General features: G+C 42.8%; 1 protein-coding gene across 1 annotated transcript in view; it reads right to left on the reverse strand.

Annotated features, from left to right (window-relative positions):
* Positions 1-210: 210 nt before the first annotated feature.
* Positions 211-22,731, reverse strand: part of LOC133068829 (small ribosomal subunit protein eS4, X isoform-like) — an 87,709-nt gene continuing 65,188 nt past the window's right edge. The window contains exons 3-6 of the mRNA XM_061159769.1: positions 6,180-6,299; positions 1,370-1,734; positions 468-882; positions 211-336 (exon numbers count right to left, since the gene is read on the reverse strand). Of these exons, the coding sequence (XP_061015752.1) occupies positions 287-336; positions 468-882; positions 1,370-1,734; positions 6,180-6,299 (950 nt within the window). The 3' untranslated portion in view covers positions 211-286. The remainder of the gene's footprint in view (positions 337-467; positions 883-1,369; positions 1,735-6,179; positions 6,300-22,731) is intronic.

The following is a 22,731-nucleotide window of genomic DNA, read 5'->3' on the forward strand; positions in this document are numbered from 1 at the left end:
TCCACACAGGCTGGTTAACTCTCTAAGAGTTATACAAAATGACTTTTAAAATGATTGCTTAAATTTAACCTCAAAGATCTTTGCTATCTCTTGTCTTTACGGGTGGTGTAGGTTTCTTTCTGTAAGAAGCACTTCTGAAGTGGTAAAGAAAATACAATATGATTTGAGAAAGTTTAGTAAAATTATAAATATTGCCTTCAATCTTCTCACTTTTTTTTATTAATCACTTGGTATTATCTTTAATTAAGTACAAAGACTTTTCCAATCACATCACATAGAGATCATTTTATCCACTGCTCTGTTTGGCTGCCAGTCTCTTGTCTCTCTCCTCAGCAACAGAAAGAAAGTGAAGTCACTCAGTCATGTCCAATTCTTTGTGACCCCATGGACTGTAGCCCACCAGGCTCTTCCATCCATGGAGTTTTCTAGGCAAGAGTACTGGAGTGGGTTGCCATTTCCTTCTCCAATGGTAAGGCAAATACCCTTTCCACGGGGAAGAGAGATCCACCGTATGTTACCTTTGCCAATAATGAAAATGTTCGAGAGCCATGTGGCAAAGTTGTTGCCATTCGCGTCTTTCACGTGAACTACATCAAAAGAGCCTGGATGTCTTTCCCGGTTGGTAATCACACAAATTCTTCCCAGGTTAGCACCTCCCATCATCATGCACAGGTTACCAGTGTCAAATTTGATGAAATCAGTAATCTTGCCAGTCCCCAAGTCAATTTGAATGGTGTCATTCACCTTGATGAGGGGATTGGGGTAATGGATAGTGCGAGCATCATGGGTCACCAGATGAGGGATTCCTTTTATCCCCACAAAGATCTTTCTTACTTTGCACAACTTATACTTGGCCTCCTCAGGTATAATACTGAAAGGTTGCTGCTGAACCATGAAAGACACCTCAATTCTTGGCCTCCGGGGGAGAAGAATTCAATCCAGGGCCAGAGATGAGGCTTGATCGCTCAAAGCTTTTGTGTAACAGAATTTTATTAAAGTATAAAAGAGATAGAGAAAACTTCTGACATAGACATCAGAAGGGGGCAGAGGGGCAGAAAGAGTGCCCCCTCACTAGTGTTAGCAATGGAGTTATATACTTTTAAATTACTTATTAAAATGAGTCAAAAGAATGTCTGGAGGTTGTAAAGACTTCACTAGACCCACTCCCATAATTTACATTTTAAGATAATGGGATTAGCCAGAAGGTTTTCTCCAGAGACTGTCCTCAAGCAGGATACATTATTGTTACATAATCCTAAGGAATATAGAGGGGAAAAAAAACATTTGTCCTTTCTTCCTCCCTGAGAATTCCAGACCCCTCTCTCCTTGGGGACCCCTGGACTTCTTATCAACATGCCTAGGAATTGACTCTCTCAATACAATGAACAGCAAAGCGATCCTTGGTGTCATAGATCAAATGAAAATTCTCTCCAATCTTATCAACGCTGATGACATTCATAAAAACAGTAGGGTAGGTTGTATTGGTGTGGACTTTGCCTTTGATCTTAATGAAATGCTGCATGCAAATCTTCTTCATTTCATCTCCTGTTAGGGCATACTTAAATCTGCTCTTTAGGAAAATGATTAGGGGCAGACATTCTCTCAGCTTGTGGGAAGCGGTAGATGGACAAGGGGCAAACACACCAGTCAGTTTATCCAGCATCCAATGTTTTGGAGCCTCAATGTTCTGGAGGCCTGCCTTCTTCCCAACCTTCTCACTTTGCTCAACTATTTCTATTTTTCCATATTATTTTTCCTCATGCATACACATATCTATTTAATTGCAATCAATTTGAATATTATTTTGAAATGTATATTAATTTTATACTATGAAGTCTTCTTCATATTTTATAGACTTTCTATTATAATTTTAATTTCTGTGTAATATTCCATCTTGTTCATGTAAAGTTATTAAATCATCAGGCTGCTGCATCTATTTAGCTTTTCAACAGATATTTTCAGTGTATGATATATACTTGGGACTGTGCAAGGTCAACCTTTTAATGCTGTGGATGACTAGGCCAAAAGTTGTGAATTTTTTCCAACAAATGCTTTGCGTTAACAATCCAAAATGATTGTACTAGTATATCTTGTGACAAGCAGTACATGAGTTCATTAATTTTGCCCTGTGCTCACTAGCATTAAGTGTTATCATTTTTTATGGTTTTTCTAAAAGCATCATTTCCCACAAAACCCTAAAATAATCAGGAGAAAGCAGCGTTTACTGCTCTGAAGTTGTCTGTTTTCAGGTCTTGCTTACATGATGGCGATGAGGTTTTAATCAGGTAACTATGCTATCTTTTTCTTTTTCTTTCATGTAAGTGTTTTCAGTTGAGGGGAAATGTTCAGCTATTGACTCAGATTCATATCAACCCTTTGCTTTAACACCTCCAACAAGTTCCTTGAAGACAGACCACGTGAAGGCAGAGGTGAGCTGGTGGTGGGTATGGAGGTGGTGACATGAAGTTGCCCAGTGACTCAAAACAGACCAGACCCAACTGAGGGAGAGGCCACGTCTGGCACCTGATGTGTGGGCTTCCCCCCACCCCGGTCCTCCCACTCAGGCTGCTTCCTGCAGGAAGATCTTTGAAAGAAGAAGAAAGATTATTATATTCAATACTTAGAAAAAAGCTTGATAGACACGGCTGGCTTCTAAAAATTGCTGAGCTTAATAGAAAAGACTTTTGAAACTTGCTTGGATCCAGAAATCCTCGCTCTGTAGAGCAGCTGATTCAAGATTTTAAAAAATGAATCTTCTCTTGTGGTTCTCTTCTTGCATTTATTCATGCATATTTATTCCCCAGTGTGTTTCAAAAAGGGTCTGGTGCACATTTCCTTTTCTCCAGAGGGAGAATGGAAATTTAAAAAAGAGTCAGGCTTCTGTCAAGTCAGGCAAAGCAGTGGGGAGCTCTGCTGAAGAGATATGGAGCTATGACTTTAGAGTATTGTGGGTAACAGTGAGAAATAGCAGAGAGCTGCAGGCAGATAAGCAGGCTATTGATAAAGATCATATTTAAAAAAATTTTTTTCTTAAAGAGATTCTGAACATAGGTATCCCTCATTTTATTGTGTTTGACTTTATTGTGCTCTGCAAATACTGCAGCTTTTACAAATTGAAGATTGCCAGCTCCATGTTATGAAATGATGGTTAACATGTGTTTTAGCAATAAACTGTTTTTAAATTAAGGTACGCACATTGCTTTTTTAGTTATTTTTAAAATTTTATTTATTTTTAAGTTGAAATATAGTTAATTTGGGCTTCTGCCTGCAATGCAGAAGATCCAGGTTCAATCCCTGGGTAGGAAAGATCCCCTGGATAAAAGAACGGCAACCCACTCCAGTATTCTTATCTGGAGAGTTCCACGGACAGAGGAGCTTGGTAGGCTACTGTCCATGGGGTCACAAAGAGTCCGACATGACTGAGCGATTGACACATTTATAGTTGATTTATATTGATGTGTTAGTTTCAAGTGTACAGCAAAGGGATTCAATTATTTTTCAGATTCTTTACCATTATAAGTTATCATAAGATACTGAGTATAGCTCCCTGGGCTGTTCAATAGATAAGGTATGTACATTGTTTTTTAAGACACAGTGCTCTTGCACACTTAATAGACTTCAGTATAGTGTAAACATAATGGGAAACCAAAAAAAAAAAAAAAAAAATTGTGTGTGACTGGCTTTATTGCAATATTCACTTTTTTGTGGTAGTCGGACCAAACCCTCAGCATCTGTGAAGTATGCCTATATTTTGAAGTGGATGCAGTGATCAGTTCCTACAGGAAGAAGATACAGGAAATGAACATCATTCTGCATTTTAAAACAGGGAAATTAATTTGCAAGATCAGGGAAAACTGTGGATGGAGTGTATTGCCTTTGTGCTGGCTCTTAAGGAAGTATGTGCTGTGCTAGAGAAGACTGTATACCATTTGACTGAATGTTATTGTTGTCAGATGTACCCAGATCTGCTGCAGCAAATAGTAACCTCTTCCAGCCCATGGGATGGTCTCTGAGGCACAGGGCTCTGTCCTTGACCTTGGCTTTTTCCTGTTCAAGAATATGACTCGACTGAGGAAAGAAACATTATACAATCCAGCAGATGGGACAAAGCTCAGAGGGACCTAGTAACAGTGATGGCAGGATAGAGATTTGAAAATAATTTTAGTGGCCTGGAATTAAAAACTGAAACTGAAACTAACATGATGAAGTGAAAAACTTCAAAGATTTTAAGAAAGTAATTGTTCAAATATAGAACAAGAACGGTTCCTGGGAAAAGATCTGGGAGTAATGAGATGCAGCAGCTAAAGAGATGATGGGGATTCAGAGACATGCAGGCTCTAGATAAACTTGAAAACATTTGCCTGTGGACGCTGGTCCAGCATTCCCTGGCCTGAAGTTCCCTAGAATTTCCATCTGAGGAACTCAGAGGCAGCAGTGCAGGCCCCCAGGAGGGTTAGAAGGCTTGAGAACAAAGAAGAAGCAAACAACCCCCCCCACCCCCGCCACACACAAACCCTACAATAAATAGGAGTATTTTTAAAAAGTGTGAAATATAAAGGGGGACTTGAGAGTTATTCTTAAATCTTGCAATAGGTTTTATATAGAAGTGGAACTGACTAGTTTTAGGTGACATCGTACACCAGAAGTAGTTCTCTAAACCTCTCTAATCCCATCTTCACCCTCTCGGTTCCCAGCAGTTCCTCTAACAAGGCTTCCCTGAGTGTCTGGAAAAAATATCAGCCCATCATCCTTTCTCCTATACTCCTCTCCCTGCTGTGTTTTTCTTCACAACACATGAAAGCAACTGAATACTGATATTTACTTGTTTCTGGGCGGTTTTGAGAGGCAGTATGCCTTGGTGAATGATAACTAGGCTACTAGGCAGTAGAGTCTGACTTCCTGGTTCAGAGCCCAGTCTTGTCTCTTCCTAAGCGCTTGACTTTGGGCATGTTTGCTGGCCTTTCTGAACTCCTCATCCCCTCCGTCTCCTCATCTATAAATGGGAGATAGTGAGCTTCACAGGGTGAGCTTGTGCTCAGTTTCCCAGTTGCGTCTGACTCTTTGTGACCACATGGACTCTAGCCCGCCAGCCTCCTCTGACCATGGGATTCTCCAGGCAAGAAGATGAGTGGGTTGGCATTTCCTCCTCCAGGGGATCTTCTGACCCAGGGATTGAACCCACATCTCCTGCATCTCTTGCATTGCCGGCAGATTCTTTACCTCTTGAGCCATTGGAGAAGCCCCTCATAGGGTAGTTTTAAGCATGAAATGAGTGTTTTCCTGCAAAGAGCTTAGAAACATACCCACCTATGTCCTCAAAATCTGTTTTCTGTTCTTGTTTTTCAGTATTACCACATAAGAATGCAAACCTCCAGAAAAGCAGGAACTCTGTTATGTTTTAGTCCTATGACAAAGTAGGTGCTCTCTAAAAATTTATTGAGCCAGTAAGTTTAATGTGTGGAAGTTTCAAGCAGCCAGATGGTATTTTGTTATAAATGGGAAGGAACTTGCCCCAAATCAAAGCTCATTAAGATCAGAAAGGCTGTCTGGGAGGTAATGGATCCAGGCACCTGAGATATGGAGGAAAGGGTTGGTGGTTCTTGATTTGGGTGGGGTATGAAACATTCTGCTTAGGGTAGGATGGAGGATCTGTAGTCTCTGAGTGGGGAAGTGATCTGATGATGAGACAAAGATCATCACTGACTTCATGCCAGATTTGACTCCTGTGTGGGCTTTCGAGGTGGCCCAGTGGTAAAGAATCTGCCGGCCAAGTGGGAGATGCAGGAGATGTGGGTTCGATTCCTTGGGTTGGGAAGATGCTCTGTAGTAGGAAATGGCAACCCACTCTAGTATTCTTGCCTGGGAAATCCCATAGACAGAAGAGCTTGGAGGGCTACAGTCCATGGGGTCACAGAGAGTCTGACATGACTGAGCGACTAAACAACAACAAGGGTTCCTTTGTGTGTAAATAACAGAAACAGACCCTGGGGCTTACAGCTCACTGGGAAGCTGGAGAAGCAGGCTTGGCAAACAGGAGGGGACCAGCTTGGTCCTGGTGGGTCAGGAGGTAGGGAGCACAAGATACTTTAATCATAATTCTGAGTGATATGTCTTCACTGGCTTCTGCAGTGTGAATGGGGTGGATGCTCGCCTATGAAGACCCACAAAAGAGGAAATACCCGCAAGCAGGAAGTAGGTTGGTTGCTGGGGAGTATGGCCTACATCCCCTGTCCCAACCTGTTGAATGTACATCTTCCCGATGAGCTCTGGTGCTGGGAGTACAGTCTTGTTCTGCAGACCTGGGTCATGAAGAGAATTTGTGCTCAGTCCCCAGCTAGCAGCCTCTCCTGTGCTATTTCTTCATCTGCCAGTCATCCCGCTTGGTAATGTCCAGTGTGTCTCTTCATGGACCACAGTTGATTCCTCACATGTGGTGACTTGGTGACTGTAACCTTAATGGTCTTGTAACACTAACAGTGCTTCCTGGTGCTCAGTGATAAAGAATGTGCCAAGATTCCCCTGGAGAAAGAAATGGAAACCCACTCCAGTATTCAAGCCTGGGAAATTCCATGGACAGAGGAGCCTGTCAGGCTACCGTCCATGAGGTCGCAAAAGAGTCAGACACGACTTAGCGACTAAACAACAACAAACACTAATAGTAGTCCTATAATATTCAGAAAAATGATTGCTACCATGTCTGAGACTGCTCCAGATGTCAAGCACTGAGTCTGGCCATTTACACACATTACTGCTTTATTTTGGGGGGCTCTAAAATCACTGCAGATGATGACTGCAGCCATGAAATTAAAAGACACTCCTTGTAAGAAAAGCTATGACCAACCTAGACAGCATATTAAAAAGCAGAGACATTACTTTGCCAACAGAGGTCCATCTGGTCAAAGCTATAGTTTTTCGAATAATCATGTATAGATGTGAGGGTTGGACTGTAAAGAAAGCTGAGTGCTGAAGAATTGATGCTTTTGAACTGCAGTGTTGGAGAAGACTCTTGAGAGTTCCTTGGACTGCAAGGTTATCCAACCAGCCAATCGTAAAGGAAATCAGTCCTGGGTGTTCATTGGAAGGACTGATGCTGAAGCTGAAACTCCAATTCTTTGGCCACCTGATGTGAAGAACTGACTCATTGGAAAAGACCTTGATGCTGGGAAAGATTGAAGGCAGGAGGAGAAGGGGACTACAGAGGATGAGATGGTTGGATGGCATTACCGACTTGATGGACATGAGTTTGAGTAAGCTCCGGGAGTTGGTGATGGACAGGGAAGCCTGGCATGCTGCAGTCCATAGGGCTGCAAAGAGTCTGACATGACTGAGCGACTGAACTGACTGACTGACTGCTTTAAATCCTCATGTCCTTGAGGAAGTTATACTTTTTCCATTTGGTAAATGGAGAAACTGATGCTGATAAAGGTAAAGTAACTTTGCCAAGGTTGTTGAGTGAGGAAACATGAAGCTGGGATTTGTAAGCCTTTGTTGGCCTCTGAGTCTCCCATCATGTAGGCAGAAAACCAAAGGTGATGAGATCGTCCATCTTTACCTTTGTAAAATGTCAATAGAAGATCTATCACCTGAAGTTTGGTCTTCTCTAATTTACTTCATTAAGCAAATATATGTACTTGTAAAGAAACTTCTAAATAGTAACCCTGGCCCCTGGCCCAGCCACATAGGTGCATTCAAGTCCCAGCAGGCATGGATAGTCTGCCCTGGAGAAGGTGCAGCTTGAGAGGTGGAGACTGGGAGTGTTCCCTCCCACATCTCTTCTTGGTCACTGCCTTTCTTTCCCATCCTAGGAAGAGCATGCCATATCCTGTTCACTTTCCCTGTCTTGTCTGAATTTTTCTCTTCTCTCCTCTCTTCTTCCTTCTTCTCCCCTTCTCATCCTTTCTTTTGTGTCTTTCTTCTTCTAGCTTAAGACTATTTCTCTTCTTGCCCAGATACCTTAGGAAAATCTCCCTCATTCACTAACTTCTTTTTTGTCTCCTTCTTTTCCTCTTTTAATTTGCTTAGTTGATTTGTTCACCAAAAAAAAGAGGAATCTTAATAATAATAAACTCATGAATATTGCCACCAATGTATCTGTATAAAGGAAAGAAAAGTTCTAGATCTGAACTGATATTAGACAATTGGGACAACCAGGATGTAAAGTCCTGGAAGTCAGTTTGGAAAATTCACACAAGTGGATTTTATTCTCAAGCACAGGAATTCAATGAGTGAAACTGTTCAATGGTGGGCTGTGAGCTGAGACCAGGAAGGCAGAAAAATAATTAAATAAGAATACTCCATGCCCTTAAGGAACTCTCCATCTAATTTTACTCATTATTTAGAATCATTTTGGGGTGCTAATTTCTTATCTTTTTTTTTCATTTATTTTTATTAGTTGGAGGCTAATTACTTTACAGTATTGTAGTGGTTTTTGCCATACATTGACATGAATCAGCCATGGATTTACGTGTATTCCCCATCCCGATCCCCCCTCCCACCTCCCTCCCCACCCCATCCCTCTGGGTCTTCCCAGTGCACCAGCCCCAAGCACTTGTCTCATGCATCTAACCTGGGCTGGTGATCTGTTTCACCCTTGATAATATACATGTTTCGATGCTGTTCTCTCAAAACATCCCACCCTCGCCTTCTCCCACACAATCACACCTCCCCCCAAGTGGTTTTTTCTTTTTGGTAATGTGTACCATTTCAGCTACTTAGTGGGATAGAAATGTTTTATAGGTGGTTTTGGAACCTAGTCATCTTTTATAAGCAAATAATTCTATGGGGAAAATGGCTTTTCAGCTTGTAAAAACTGAGTTAAACACTAATGGGGCACTGTTCTTTTGTAGGTGGGGGTTGATTACCTGTTGGACTGTTGTTGGGGTGCTTCTCTAAGTTATTAGAGTGACTTGTGGTCAACAGCAATCTGTATCTGGCACCATCTGGTGTCTGGAGGTAAAGGAAGTGCTGCTCTCAACATTTATTCTAAGACTTGACCTTAGTATGACACCAAGAAAGCCCCAAGTTGGAAATGATACCCAAAGAGGTAGATACAGGTTTCTGAATGGGTCCTGTTATCTCCACCAACCATTGGCATTGAACTTTGGCTTTTAGCTTTCTGCCCATCCTCCTGTCACCTTTCCTGACTCCTGCCACTCTTCATCTGTCTGGGACACTTTACCACATCAGTGAGCCACTCTGTCAATGGAAGTCTAGTGGTGGTCTGGGAATGGATGTTGTTGTGAGGGAGATTGGGGTACAGGGCCACTGGCAGTCTTGGTTCTCCACTGACAACTGAGGGAAGATGCAAGTGAAATGACATAAGGGCTTTGTTGACTGTGGCCAGTGTGGTTATGATGGTGATGATTACACATGATGGAAAGCTTATGCAGGAGAAGAAGGGGAAGGAGGAGGTGAGTGCTCAAGTCTTCTATTCCTGGAAGTCATGAAAGGAGCAGCAACACTGCATACTTCAGAATAGACAGTCAGGGGAGTCTGTTTAGATAAAAGCTAGTCATGAAAAGTAGGCTGGGTCCACAAGGCCAGACTCGGACTTACACTGGGCAGAAGGTCCAAAGAGAGGTGGGCCAATTTGATAGACTCTTCTCTTTTGCATTTCCTTTCAGATTTGATTTTTTGTTTTTTAACATCAATGATGGGACCAAGGCTCTGTGAAGGTATGAGGTACGAGTCACTAGAGAGAAGAGAATTAAGAACATGTATATTTCTCAGTGGGAAAGCCCTCAGGTGCACAAGGAAGGTGACTAGGTAGTTACTTGTGTGTCTATCAGCAAATTCTGACATCCTGGCTTTTGAAAGCTACCTTTGTGGTTGATAAACCAGAACACCCTAACTATTATCACTGACGTCTAGCACCCTTGTCTGAGCACTCATAAATGCTCAGAAGATGTATCATTAAGTCAGCAAATTACTTATTCAGCCAGTGTTCACTAAATGCTAGACTTCACTGGTGGTTTAGATGGTAAAGAATTCACCTGCAATGCAGGAAACCTAGGTTGAATTCCTGGGTCAGGAATATCCCCTGGAGAAGGGAATGGCTACCCACTCCATTATTCTTACCTGGAGAATTCCATGGACAGAGGAGCCTGGCAGGCTATAGGCCATGGGGTCGCAAAGAGTCAGACAGGACTGAGAATGAAGCACACACACTCATCTTACAGATGAGGAAACTGAGGCCCAGAGAGGCAGAAAGGCTGTCCCACAGGTCAGTGGGATGGCCAGGGCTCTGATCCCATCAGTGGTCCAGGATTCCTTCCCTTAGCATTGCAGGGTTCTGTGCTCTCTGGAAAACTGCCATTCGGAAGATGAGATTCAACTCTGTTTGTTGTTGCCACCTCTTGGTCAACGAGACTCAGCCTGCACCCCTTCCCTGAGGTTCTGCCCCCGCCACAACCACCCTGCTCATCCTTCTGGAGTTTGGATATCCTTGGAAGAAACGAACCCTCCTCTAGGCACTGAGAGCTGTGTCCAAGCAGTGCGTGTATCTGGAATAATTGGGGGCTTGAGAATATGGCTGAGGATTGGTGTAGTATACAACTCAGACATCTGTTCTTTCATCAGATATTCATTGAGCACCAACTAGGTAATAAGCATCATGAAACAGGCTGAAATAACTGGCTGGTTTTTAGGCTAATGAGAAATAAGCAATTAGAATGCAGCCTAGGAAGTGCCAGGAGGTGAAAAACAGGAGCCATATGAGCACATGGAGAAGCCATCAAACCCAGTGTGGGCAGGGGATGAGCAGAGTCATAGGCGCTTAGGCCAAGATTTAGTGAGGACAAAGTTTCCAGGTGGAAGAAAAGCCTCCAAATGGGTGAGGTTAGGAGGGAGATAGAGACAGAGATGCGATCAGGCCAAGGTATATTCAGGGTCTGTCCAAGGCTCAGTGTCTGAAGCTCTGCCTGCTGGTGTGGGGCTGTGAGATGGGAAAGGTCAGTGGAGCAGATAGTGAAGACTCTGTGAGACATTTATGGAACTTGGGTTTTAAATGATAGGTAGTGGGGAGCCATCCCTCTTATTTAATAAAAACTTACAGAAGACTTGGTGCCAGATGTTCTAAGCTCAGTATTAACCTCAATCATTCTTTCAAGCAGTTCTTTAAATTTTTTTTATTCATCTATTTATTTATCTATTTTTGGCTGCACTGGGTCTTTGTTACCGTCCAAGGGTTTTCTCTAGTTGCGGTGAGTGGGGGCTACTCTACTTTGGTACATGGGCTTCTCATTGCCGTGGTTTCTCTTGTTGCAGAGCCCAGGTTCTAGGGCCCAGGGGCTTCAGTAGTTGTGGTGCATGGGCTTAGCTGCTCCACAGCATGTGGAATTATCCTGCACCAGGGATCAAACCAGTGTTTCCTGCATTGGTAGGTGGATTCTTTTTTTTTTCTTTTCCAGATGTTCAAGCTGGTTTTATTTATTTATTTATTTTTTCATTTATTTTTATTAGTTGGAGGCTAATTACTTTACAATATTGTAGTGGTTTTTGCCATACATTGACATGAATCAGCCATGGATTTACATGTGTTCCCCATCCTGATCCCCCCTCCCACCTTACTCCCCATCCCATCCCTCTGGGTCTTCCCAGTGCACCAGCCCTGAGCACTTGTCTCATGCATCCAACCTGGGCTGGCGATCTGTTTCACACTTGATAATGTACATGTTTCAATGCTATTCTCTCAGATCATCGCACTCTCACCTTCTCCCACAGAGTCCAAAAGTCTGTTCTGTACATCTGTGTCTCTTTTTCTATCCTGCATATAGGGTTATCGTTACCATCTTTTTAAATTCCATATATATGTGTTAGTATACTGTATTGGTGTTTATCTTTCTGGCTTACTTCGCTCTGTATAATGGGCTCCAGTTTCATCTATCTCATTAGAACTGATTCAAATGTATTCTTTTTAATGGCTGAGTAATATTCCATTGTGTATATGTACCACAGCTTCCTTATCCATTCATCTGCTGATGGGCATCCAGGTTGCTTCCATGTCCTGGCTATTACAAACAGTGCTGCAATGAAAATTGGGGTACATGTGTCTCTTTCAGATCTGGTTTCCTTGGTGTGTATGCCCAGAAGTGGGATTGCTGGGTCATATGGGAGTTCTATTTCCAGTTTTTTAAGGAAATCTCCACACTGTTCTCCATAGTGGCTGTACTAGTTTGCATTCCCACCAACAGTTTAAGAGGGTTCCCTTTTCTCCACACTCTCTCCAGCATTTATTGCTTGTAGACTTTTGGATAGCAGCCATTCTGACTGGCATGTAGTGGTACCTCTTTGTGATTTTCATTTGCATTTCTCTGATAATGAGTGATGTTGAGCATCTTTTCATGTGTTTGTTAGCCATCTGTATGTCTTCTTTAGAGAAAACTCTGTTTAGTTCTTTGCCCCATTTTTTGATTGGGTCATTTATTTTTCTGGAATTGAGCTGCAGGAGTTGCTTGTATATTTTTGAGATTAATCCTTTGTCTGTTTCTTCATTTGCTATTATTTTCTCCCATTCTGAAGGCTGTCTTTTCACCTTGCTTATAGTTTCCTTTGTTGTGCAAAAGCTTTGAAGTTTAATTAGGTCCCATTTGTTTATTTTTGCTTTTATTTCCAATATTCTGAGAGGTGGGTCATAGAGGATCTTGGTGTGATTTATGTTGGAGAGTGTTTTGCCTATGTTCTCCTCTAGGAGTTTTATAGTTTCTGGTCTTACATTTAGATCTTTAATCCATTTTGAGTTTATTTTTGTGTATGGTGTTAGAAGGTGTTCTAGTTTCATTCTTTTACAAGTGGTTGACCAGTTTTCCCAGCACCACTTGTTAAAGAGGTTGTCTTTTTTCCATTGTATATCCTTGCCTCCTTTGTCAAAGATAAGTTGTCCATAGGTACATGGATTTATCTCTTGGCTTTCCATTTTGTTCCATTGATCTATATTTCTATCTTTGTGCCAGTACCATACTGTCTTGATGACTGTGGCTTTGTAGTAGAGCCTGAAGTCAGGCAGGTTGATTCCTCCAGTTCCATTCTTCTTTCTCAAGATTACTTTGGCTATTCAAGGTTTTTTGTATTTCCATACAAATTGTGGAATTATTTGTTCTAGTTCTGTGAAAAATACCATTGGTAGCTTGATAGGAATTGCATTGAATCTATAGATTGCTTTGGGTATTATACTCATTTTCACAATATTGATTCTTCTAATCCATGAAGGCAGGTGGACTCTTAACCACGGGACCACCAGGAAAGTCCTCAAGCAATTCTTAGTGAGACAGATACTACTACGAAACCTACTTTACAGATAAGGAAACCAAGGCCAACAGAAGTGAAGCCACTTTCTCAGGGTCCCCCTGGGTAGTAATGAGAGAGTCAGGATTTTAAACCAGTCAGTCCAGCTTCAGGGACCATGATCTTAGCCACTGTGCTCTGTGGTCTCATTTATGGGCTTTTAAGCAGAGAAATGTCATGACCAGACTGCATTTTGAGAAGGCCCATGTCTGCAGTGAGGGAAGACCTGCCAGTGAGGAAAGGGGCTTGAGGAGCTGCTTGGAGAAAGGTGGGCGTGTAAGAAGACGGTTGCTGTCTGCAACTACCCAGAAGTGCTGTCCCTTAACCCGGAGGTCATAGTTGCTCCCTCCACAGTGTGCACATGGAGCATCTCTTGACAGTTTCCTGACTATTACCATTTTAGGTAAGAAACAGACACATTTTTGGGGTGTTAAGGAGAGAGCAACAGACATGACTAAGGAAATAGAAGAGGGACAATGACAGAGTTAGATCACTGAGCCGACTGCCTCCTGAGGGCTTGGTGGAAAGTTTGGGGAGGGATCAGGTAGGCAAAAAGCAGGAGGCAGTGACATAGAGAAGGGTAGGCTCTATCAATAGTTCATGAACCCAGGAGGTGCAGAGGACTCCTCCGGGGATTCCCAGGGGGAGGGACTCAGAGCACAGTCCCAATATGGTCAAGACCCAGAAGGTCCCGCAGCCACAGCGAGGGGAAGTGTGGGAGGCCGGCTGTCATAGGTGAAGTCAGCCCCTTTGTCCACTGTGAGAGCCAGGCGGAAATTGGACCACCTCTGCCCAGCTCAGCTGTGCACTCTGTCCACAAAGGGCTGTGTGATGCATCCTCATCTCTGCTCCTGGCCTGGCCCCTCATGGGCTGCTCCTGCATCAGAGCCTCTAGGGACAGTAACTTAAGCAGACAGTGAGCTGGGAGCAGGCAGGGGCTCCTTCAATCTCAGTTGACCTGCCAGTGTCCAGCTTTGTCTATTCACCTGGAAGGCATCCCTCTTTCCTGCTGTGTGAAGGGGAAGTGGAAGTTTTAATTGCCCAGTTGTGTCTGACTTCTTTGTGACCCCATGGACTGAAGCCAGCCAGGCTCCTCTGTCCATGGGATTTCCCAGACAAGATTACTGAAGTGGGCTGTCATCCCCTTCTCCAGGGGGATGAAGGGTTGGATCCCCGACCCAGGGATCGAACCCAGGTCTCCTGCATTGCAGGAACACTACTGTCTGAGCCATCAGAGAAGGGGTGATAGAGGAAAATGGCCGAATGGGCCTGACCCAAGAGGCTGCCATTTGTCAACCTGCACAGCCCCAATTCCCTAACACCTGGCATGGCACTTAGCATGACATCCTACTCAATAAGCATCAGTGGATGAAGGGATGAATGCCTGCAGTGTGTTTAAGTCTGACTCAGTCCAGTTTATAACTGGGAATATACAGATATGAGGGGTCAAGGATGTATCTAGAGTTTTGCATTCAGAAACCCAGACTGTGGAGGACTTGAGTGGACATCATTCCTGCTAGGGGAAGGGTACAATTGCTTCTTAGGCAGGCCACTGTCCTCATCATTTGGAAACCTCTGAAATGCTCTCCCTTTTGAAACAGAGAGAAGTGACCTGTTCAGTTCAGTTCAGTTCAGTCGCTCAGTGGTGTCCGACTCTTTGCAACCCTATGAATCACAGCATGCCAGGCATCCCTGTCCATCACCAACTCCCAGAGTTTACTCAAACTCATGTCCATCAAGTTGGTGATGCCATCCAGCCATCTCATCCTCTGTCGCCCCCTTTTCCTCCTGCCTCCAATCACTCCCAGCATCAGCGTCTTTTCCAATGAGTCAACACTTCCCATGAGGTGGTCAAAGTATTGGAGTTTCAGCTTCAGCAGCAGTCCTTCCAATGAACACCCAGGACTTATCTCCTTTAGGATGGACTGGTTTGATCTCCTTGCAGTCCAAGGGACTCTCAAGAGTCTTCTCCAACACCAGGGTTAAAAACTCACTTTGCAAGAAAACTCAGAACAGTTGCCCAGTTACGGTGGGGAGGGTGGAGGCTGTCCTTCCCTCCCTCCCCCCTGCTGCAGGCTGACTCACTCTCCTCTGCGGCAGACAGATTGCGTCTTGCGTGGGGGCGGCTCTGCAGAGCTCAAAGCTGTTCTCTGAGAGTTATAGGGATTACAACGTGCTGCAGGGAACAATTGTTCTAAATGTGTTCTTTTAATGATACTTTATTTTTATGATCATTTCATTAATGGGTTCCTGAGAGGAAACAGCAGGTCCCACTGTCTTCGGAAAATCATTTGCTTTTCTCCTTGGGGGCACTTGGTCTATTGGCTCTGAATTTTAAACCCTGCAGTGTCAGGTCAGGCCTGACTTTAAGTGCCTCTGTGTCTGGCATGAGTCCCAGGCTAAAATCCCTTTGTAAGGCTGTTGCCTTAGGATCAGCATCTCTGGGCGTTCTTCCCCACGGCAGATGGTATCATCCTGGGGTCTGATGACTTAGCAAGGCCTCCAGAGAGGTATTACTGGCTCATTATCATCAGGGTTTGTCAGGACAGAGAGCTGACAGCCGTCGAGGCCTCCAGGGCAACGAGAAGGAGCAGATATCGTGGGCGTGATTTTTCCAGGTATCCAGGCTGAAAGAGCTCACCCAGACCTGGCTGGTAGGGGCTCTCACTGCTTGCGCGCTCACCCCTTAACCCTGGATAATTGCTTTTGGTTCCATTCTGTGGAAGATGTGGGCATAGTAAGCTTTCTAACCATCCCCAGCTTGCGAAGCCCTGGCAGTGTGCGGTGGCCACTGGTAAAGCAGGTGCCATTCATGTCAGTGTCTGTTGTGTGAATATAAATGGGAGAGGGCTCTCAGAACAACAAGAGCTACAGTGAGTATTACTAGGAGGCAGGCTGCAAGGAATGCCCAACTGGCTTGTGGTTAATCCAGTGCAAATCAACAACTGTTTGCTGGCCGTCTGCTGAAGGCCTGGGGCAGAAAAGTGAAAGATAAACATAGCTTCTAGGAGCTCACAGACTAGCAACTGGTTCCCAAAGAATTTGATTAAAGTGCCAAGAGTTCAGTGTCCTAATACATGAAGTGGTGGTGCGTGTGTGCATGTGTGCTCAGTCACTCGTCATGTCTGACTCTTGGCGGCCCCATGGACTGTAGCCTGCCAGCCTCTTCTATCCATGGGATTCTCTAGGCAAGAATACTGGAATGTATTGCCATTCCCTTCTAAAATGGAGATAATAAAAACTTAATGGCGGTCTTGGGAGGATTTAAAGGAATGATGCATGTAAATTAAACCACTTTGCATGTGGCCTGGCACATAGTCATGCACATTACTTGTTGAAGGAATCAACAAATAAAGATGAATCAAAGAGACAAAAGTGGATCAAGCATGCATATCCTGTAGATTGCTATGAAGTCTAAACTGGTGTCTTAACCCATTCCCAGATAGGGGGTAATAGAGGTTAGCTTGGGAAGGGGCTGACCTATTATCCAAATTAGGCAGTGTTGAAATCGTCACAAAGGGAGTGCTAGGTTGGGCTAGAGACACAAAGTCAAAGTGTCATGAGACCAAGGAGGCCTTACCTGACTATTGGCATCCAGAGTGCAGCGTGGATGAGGGTCAGAGAGGAAGGGAAAGGTGAAGGGAGTGTGTAGAGAGAGGGTGACTGGACTTGGAGGCATGAGGCCCTACCTGATGGGCCATCATCTCTGTTGGAGGTGTGTTTACATGAGCTGGCCTTGTCTTTCAAGGCAAGTAGAGGAAGGAAGCTCCCGCTTGGAGGTGTTTATGTTCATCTCTAACTCCTTATTCTGAGCACATAGTGGTGATTTAGTTGCTGAGTCATGTCCGACTCTCTTGCAACCCCATGGACTGTAGCCCACCAGGCTATTCTGTCCATAGAATTTCCCAGGCAAAACTATTGGAGTGGGTTGCCATTTCCTTCTCCAGGGGATCTTCTTGACTCAGGGACCAAACCCACATCTCCTGCATTGGCAGGCAGTCTCCTGCCAGTTGTCATGTATAGACCATAATGAAGGATCATAAAGAAGGCTAATTGCCAAAGAATTGATGCTTTCAAACTGTGGTGCTGGAGAAGACTCTTGAGAGTCCCTTGGAAAGCAAGGAGATCAAAACATTTAATCCTAAAGGAAATCCACCCTGAATATTCATTGGAAGGACTGATGCTGAAGCTGAAGTTCCAATACTTTGGCCACCTGATGTGAAGAACTGACTCATTGGAAAAGACCCTGATGTTGGGAAAGATTGAGAGCAAGAGGAGAAGGGGTCGACAGAGGATGAGATGGTTGGATGGCATCACTGACTCAACAGACAAGAGTTTGAGCAAACTCAGGGAGATAGTGAAAGACAGGAAAGCGTGGTGTGCTTCAGTTCATGGGGTCACAAAAAACCAGACTTGACTTAGGACTGAACAACAACAACTCCTGCATTTCAAGCAGATTCTTTACCAGCTGAGTCACCAGGGAAGCCACAGTGTTAAATTAATACCTACCTATTGAATAGAATCTTATTTCCCTTCTACTTCTTCTGCTGGTTCTTAGCATAGTGTAATAGTTCAGAGTGGAGACTACAGGGCCAGGCCACCTGTGTGTATATCTGCTTGGCCACTTAATAGATGTGCTGCCTTGCTTGGCAATTTCTCTTGGACTCGGTTTTCTCATTTGCTAAATATGAAAAATATCTCATAGGGATATTATGAGAATTGGATGAGTTAGCATAAGTAAAATGCCTAGAATAGTGCCTCACACATTCTTAATTCTCCATAACTTTTAGACATCACTATTACTGCTTTCACCATTGAAATAAAGATCTGTGGGATTCTGGTGGATAACCAAATATGGGAGTCCTGATTTGGAAGAAGGACCTTTGGATCTAATCCTGTATTGCTGTATCCTAAGGCCAGGGCCTAGCACATAGTAGGTGCTCATAGTAAATATTGTTATTTTCAATTGTGTAGAGTGGACTTGCTGGGGCAGAGAGGGGGAGGGTTAATTTTGAATTTATGCTGGATCTGCTTCTGTGACTTTAACTGTCATCTTGCCACTTTTGTAAGCATACTTAATGACCTGCCTCAGGGAGATAATCTGAGCTGCTCACCTGTGAAGGAATGTAAAGAAGTGACACTGACACATTTCCCTGCCCAAGGCTTGCCATTCTATGGCACATTTGCAAGGACTGACTAGTCTTTTTACTTTGTTTCCTCACCTCCCCCAACTTCTCTTCCGTAAAAGAACCTGGCAACCAGGCCCTGACAAGATGGTTATTTTGAGGCGCTAGTTTGCCTTCTTCTTGGTCAACTGACTCTTGAATAAAGTTCCTTCCTTATCCCAACACCTCCTCTGGGATTCATTGACTTACCTTGAGGCCAGCAGAGCATGCTCCTTCAGGAAGGTGAGGGTTTGGGACACAGGCATGGATGGGATCCTTGAGCAAATGATTTGGGGTCTGACCCGAAATGGGAAGTTGGGAAGGCAAGGGAGAGGAACAAGTAAGAATGACTTTGACCAGGGCCAGCTCCATACTTGTGCGGCAGAAGTCTGAGTTTGGGTCTGTGTTCAGCTTTTTACTTTGAATAGGATGGGAATTGGGATGGGGATAAATATTTCTCATCATCTAGTATCTTATCTGTAAAGTGGATATGATAATACCAGAAATATGTCCTCCTTTTCTGGATCATGTGTTTGTTAGTGAGCACCAAGTGAGACTATATCTCTGAAGGTGCTTAATAAACTCAAATACCATGAAAATATTGTGGCTAGTATAATTTTCTATCTCATTGAGACTTTGATTCTCTAGCATGCCCTCAACTTTTCCTTCTCAGGGATATTTTCATTTTCATAGATGGTCTAGAAAAAAAGTCAAAGGAATGAATAGTGAATGCTGAAATACTGCTTTTATGCAAGAAAGACGTGATTTTTTTTTTTGTGTGATTTTTTTTTAATTGAAGTATAGTTGATTTACTATATTGTGTTAGTTTCTGATTATAACAAAGTGATTCAGTTTTATACTATATATATATATATTTGTTTTGTATTATTTTCCATTATGGCTTATTACAGGATATTGACTATAGTTGGCTGTGCTATACAGTAGAACCTTGTTTATCTATTTTATATATAATAGTGTGTATCTGTTAATCCCAAACTTCTAATCTACCCCTCCCACCTTTCCCCTTTGGTGACCATAAATTGGTCTACTATGTCTGTGAGTCTGTTTCTGTTTCATAGATAAGGTCATTTTTATCATATTTTAGATTCCACATATACATGATATCATATATTTGTATTTTGCTAAGTAACTTACTTCACTCATATGATAATCTCTAGGTCCAGCCTTACTGCTGCAAATGGCATTATTTCTTTCTTTTTTAGGGCTGAGTAGTATTCCATTGTACATATATACACATGTGTGTGTGTGTGTATGTGTATACACCACACATCTTATCACATTCCTCTGTTAATGGACATTTAGGTTGTTTCAGTATCTTGGCTCCTGTGAATAGTGTTGCTGCCAACACTGGGGTACATGTGTCTTTTTGAATTATAGTTTTCTCTAGACACATGCCCAGGAGTGGGACTGCTGGTTCCTACAGCAGCTCTACTTTTAGTTTTTTAAACAGAGTGCCTCTAAGATGCTTCTAAATTTCCGTCATTTCTTTGAACTTGCATTGCTCCTTCCCTTTTTTTAGCCTCTTTAAGTTGTCGAGTGTCACAGGCAGTTGGAGTGAGAAATCTCTCTTGAGGCTAAGTAAAGGTGAGAGCAGGAGTCAGCCTAGAGGGATGTGGAGCTCTGTAGACCAAGTGAGGACTGTTCTGACTAGGACGGAGGGTGATGGTTGGGACAAGGAAGCGTGGGCTCTGTGGTTTCATTGGTTGTGGTGCCCTTTCTTTCCTCCATCAGCTGGAGAGATGCCAGGGAGATAATGGGCCCTGAAGAAATAGACTTTGATAGAAATGTCTCTGACATTTAGCCACACAGACCATTGTCCAAACATCATGAACTACACTTAGTGAAATACACCCCTTGGATACGCTTTCACTCACAAGAGGAAAATAGAACATTTTGGGAGGTGATTGATAGAGGCTTGCTTCATTTTTGAAAGTTTCTTTTTTTTCTTTAACCAATAAGAGATAAACAGCATATAGCAATTAGTCCTGAATATGAAACAATGATCTGTTCCCAGAAAGTAAAATTCCTCTTGCTTTCATATAAATGTCATAAATAAATTGAAAACTTTATAACATGAAAACATTGAATTTACTGTACACATTAAAAAATCCCCACATTGGACCATATGGGAAATAGTCTTCCATTTCTTTTCTAGTGCACATGAATGTATTTTTTCCCATATTGGTCAATCTTATGTAGCAAATGCATGTATATAGAAGGAAATAACTCTCTTGTCTCTTGAAGGGGGAGTGGCATCTTCTTTGTTTTGCAAGATGGTTGTGATAGGTAAATCTGATTCTTACTTTTTACAAATTAATGAGAAATGAGAGGAGTGAACTAAGGACAGTTTTAATTAGAGAAGAAACATGGGTTTCTTGGGAAATCATTACCTAGCTGCATTTGCCAAACTGTTGGGAAGAGAATGATTAAGAGAGTGAGTGAATTTCAAGTGCTTCCATGTAAGTGAGGTAACTTGAAATGCCACTGTTTTTTCTCACATAGAAATGTTTGTGACTGTCCTCCTCCTTTTTATCAACTATCAGCAATATTTGATGAGAAGAATCAGTTCAGTTCAGTCGCTCGGTCGTGTCCTACTCTTTGTGACCCCATGGACTGCAGCACACCAGGCCTCCCTGTCCATCATCAACTTCCGAAGTTTACTCAAACTTGTGTCTATTGAGTCAGTGATGCCATCCAACCATCTCCCATCTCATCCTCTGTCATCTCCTTTTCCTCCCACCCGAAGAATAGCACTTATACATACTTTTCCCCTCAGATTCCCTTTTCATGGCTGCTGATAAATGTGCTCATTTGCCTAAAAATATTGAGAACATTTGAATTTACAGCATGATTTTTTAAAGGCAATTAATTTTTAAATTTATTTTATTTATTTATGGCTGTACCGGGTCTTCATTGCTGCATGCAGGCTTTCTCTAGCTGTGATGTGCAGGCTTATTATTGCTGTGGCTTCTGCATGTGGAGCACAGGCTCTGGGGTGCATGGGCTTCAGTAGTTGCAGCTCCTGGACTCTAGAGCACAGGCTCCGTAGTTGTGGTGCATGGGCTGAGTTGCTCCAAAGGACGTGGGGTCTTCCTGGATCAGGGATAGAAACTGTGTCTCCTGCATTGGCTGGCAGATTCTTTGCCACTAAAGAAGCCCTAAAGACAATTTTTAGAGCAGTTTCAGTCTCATAGCAAAATTAAGAGGAAGGCATGGATAGTTCCCATATACCTTCCACGGATGCATAGTCTCCCTCATTATCAACATCCCCCATCAGGATGATATGTTTCTCATAAGTGATGAACTTATAATGACACACCATAATCACCCCAAGTCCATAGTTTTCATTGGAGTTCACTCTGAGTGTTTTTTTTTTAATCATGAATTGGTACTTGATTTTGTCAATGGTTTTTTCTGCATCTATTGATATGATCATGTGATTTTTATTTTTTTAGCCTGATGTGATGCATTGCATTAATTAATTTTCAGATGTTGAACCAGCCTTGCATACCTGGGCATATCTCACTTGTCTGCAGTGTTTAATTCATTTTTATACATGTTGAATTTGATTTGTTAATATTTTATGAAGATATTTGCATTTATTTTCACAAGACATACTGGCCTATAGTTTTCTTTTCTTGTAGTGTTTTTTCTGGTTTTTATATTAGGGTAAAACTGACTTCATCAAAGGGGTTAGAAAGAAATACATGCACTCTTATCCTCTGAAGGAGATTATAGAGAATTGGTATCATTTATTCTTTAACTATTTGGTAGAATTTACTAATGAACCCTTCTGGGCCTGATGCTTTCTGTTTTGGAAGGTTATTAATTGTTAATTCAGCTCCTTAATAGACATCATTACATATGTAGAAATGATGACACATCATTTCTACATATGTATGAAATGGAACCTCACTCACCATTTTTTGGTGAGGACGGTATCTTAACCACAATAGGACTTGTCTTAGGATACAGATATAACAGGATAAGGGCTCTTTTAGCGTGAAGAAGGGCTTCTCAACCTTCTTCATTTTTTGCTAGATAGCAATGGTTATAATTATTTCGAGCAGAAACAATGCTAGTAATTGTAGGAGACACTGGGGTTAACCTTGGGGGTTGCTGATCATGTGAGGGGTCTGGTTCTGTGACTCTTGCCTCCAATCCCAGCCCAGCAACCCTGGAGACTTGGAGCAAATGGTAAGTCCTGGTACACCAGTGACCCATTTGCAGCATGCTGGTAGAAATCTCTGGCTTGAGGATACAA

This window comes from Dama dama, chromosome 14 (assembly GCF_033118175.1).
Source record: "Dama dama isolate Ldn47 chromosome 14, ASM3311817v1, whole genome shotgun sequence".
In the NCBI taxonomy this organism is placed as follows: Eukaryota; Metazoa; Chordata; class Mammalia; order Artiodactyla; family Cervidae; genus Dama; species Dama dama.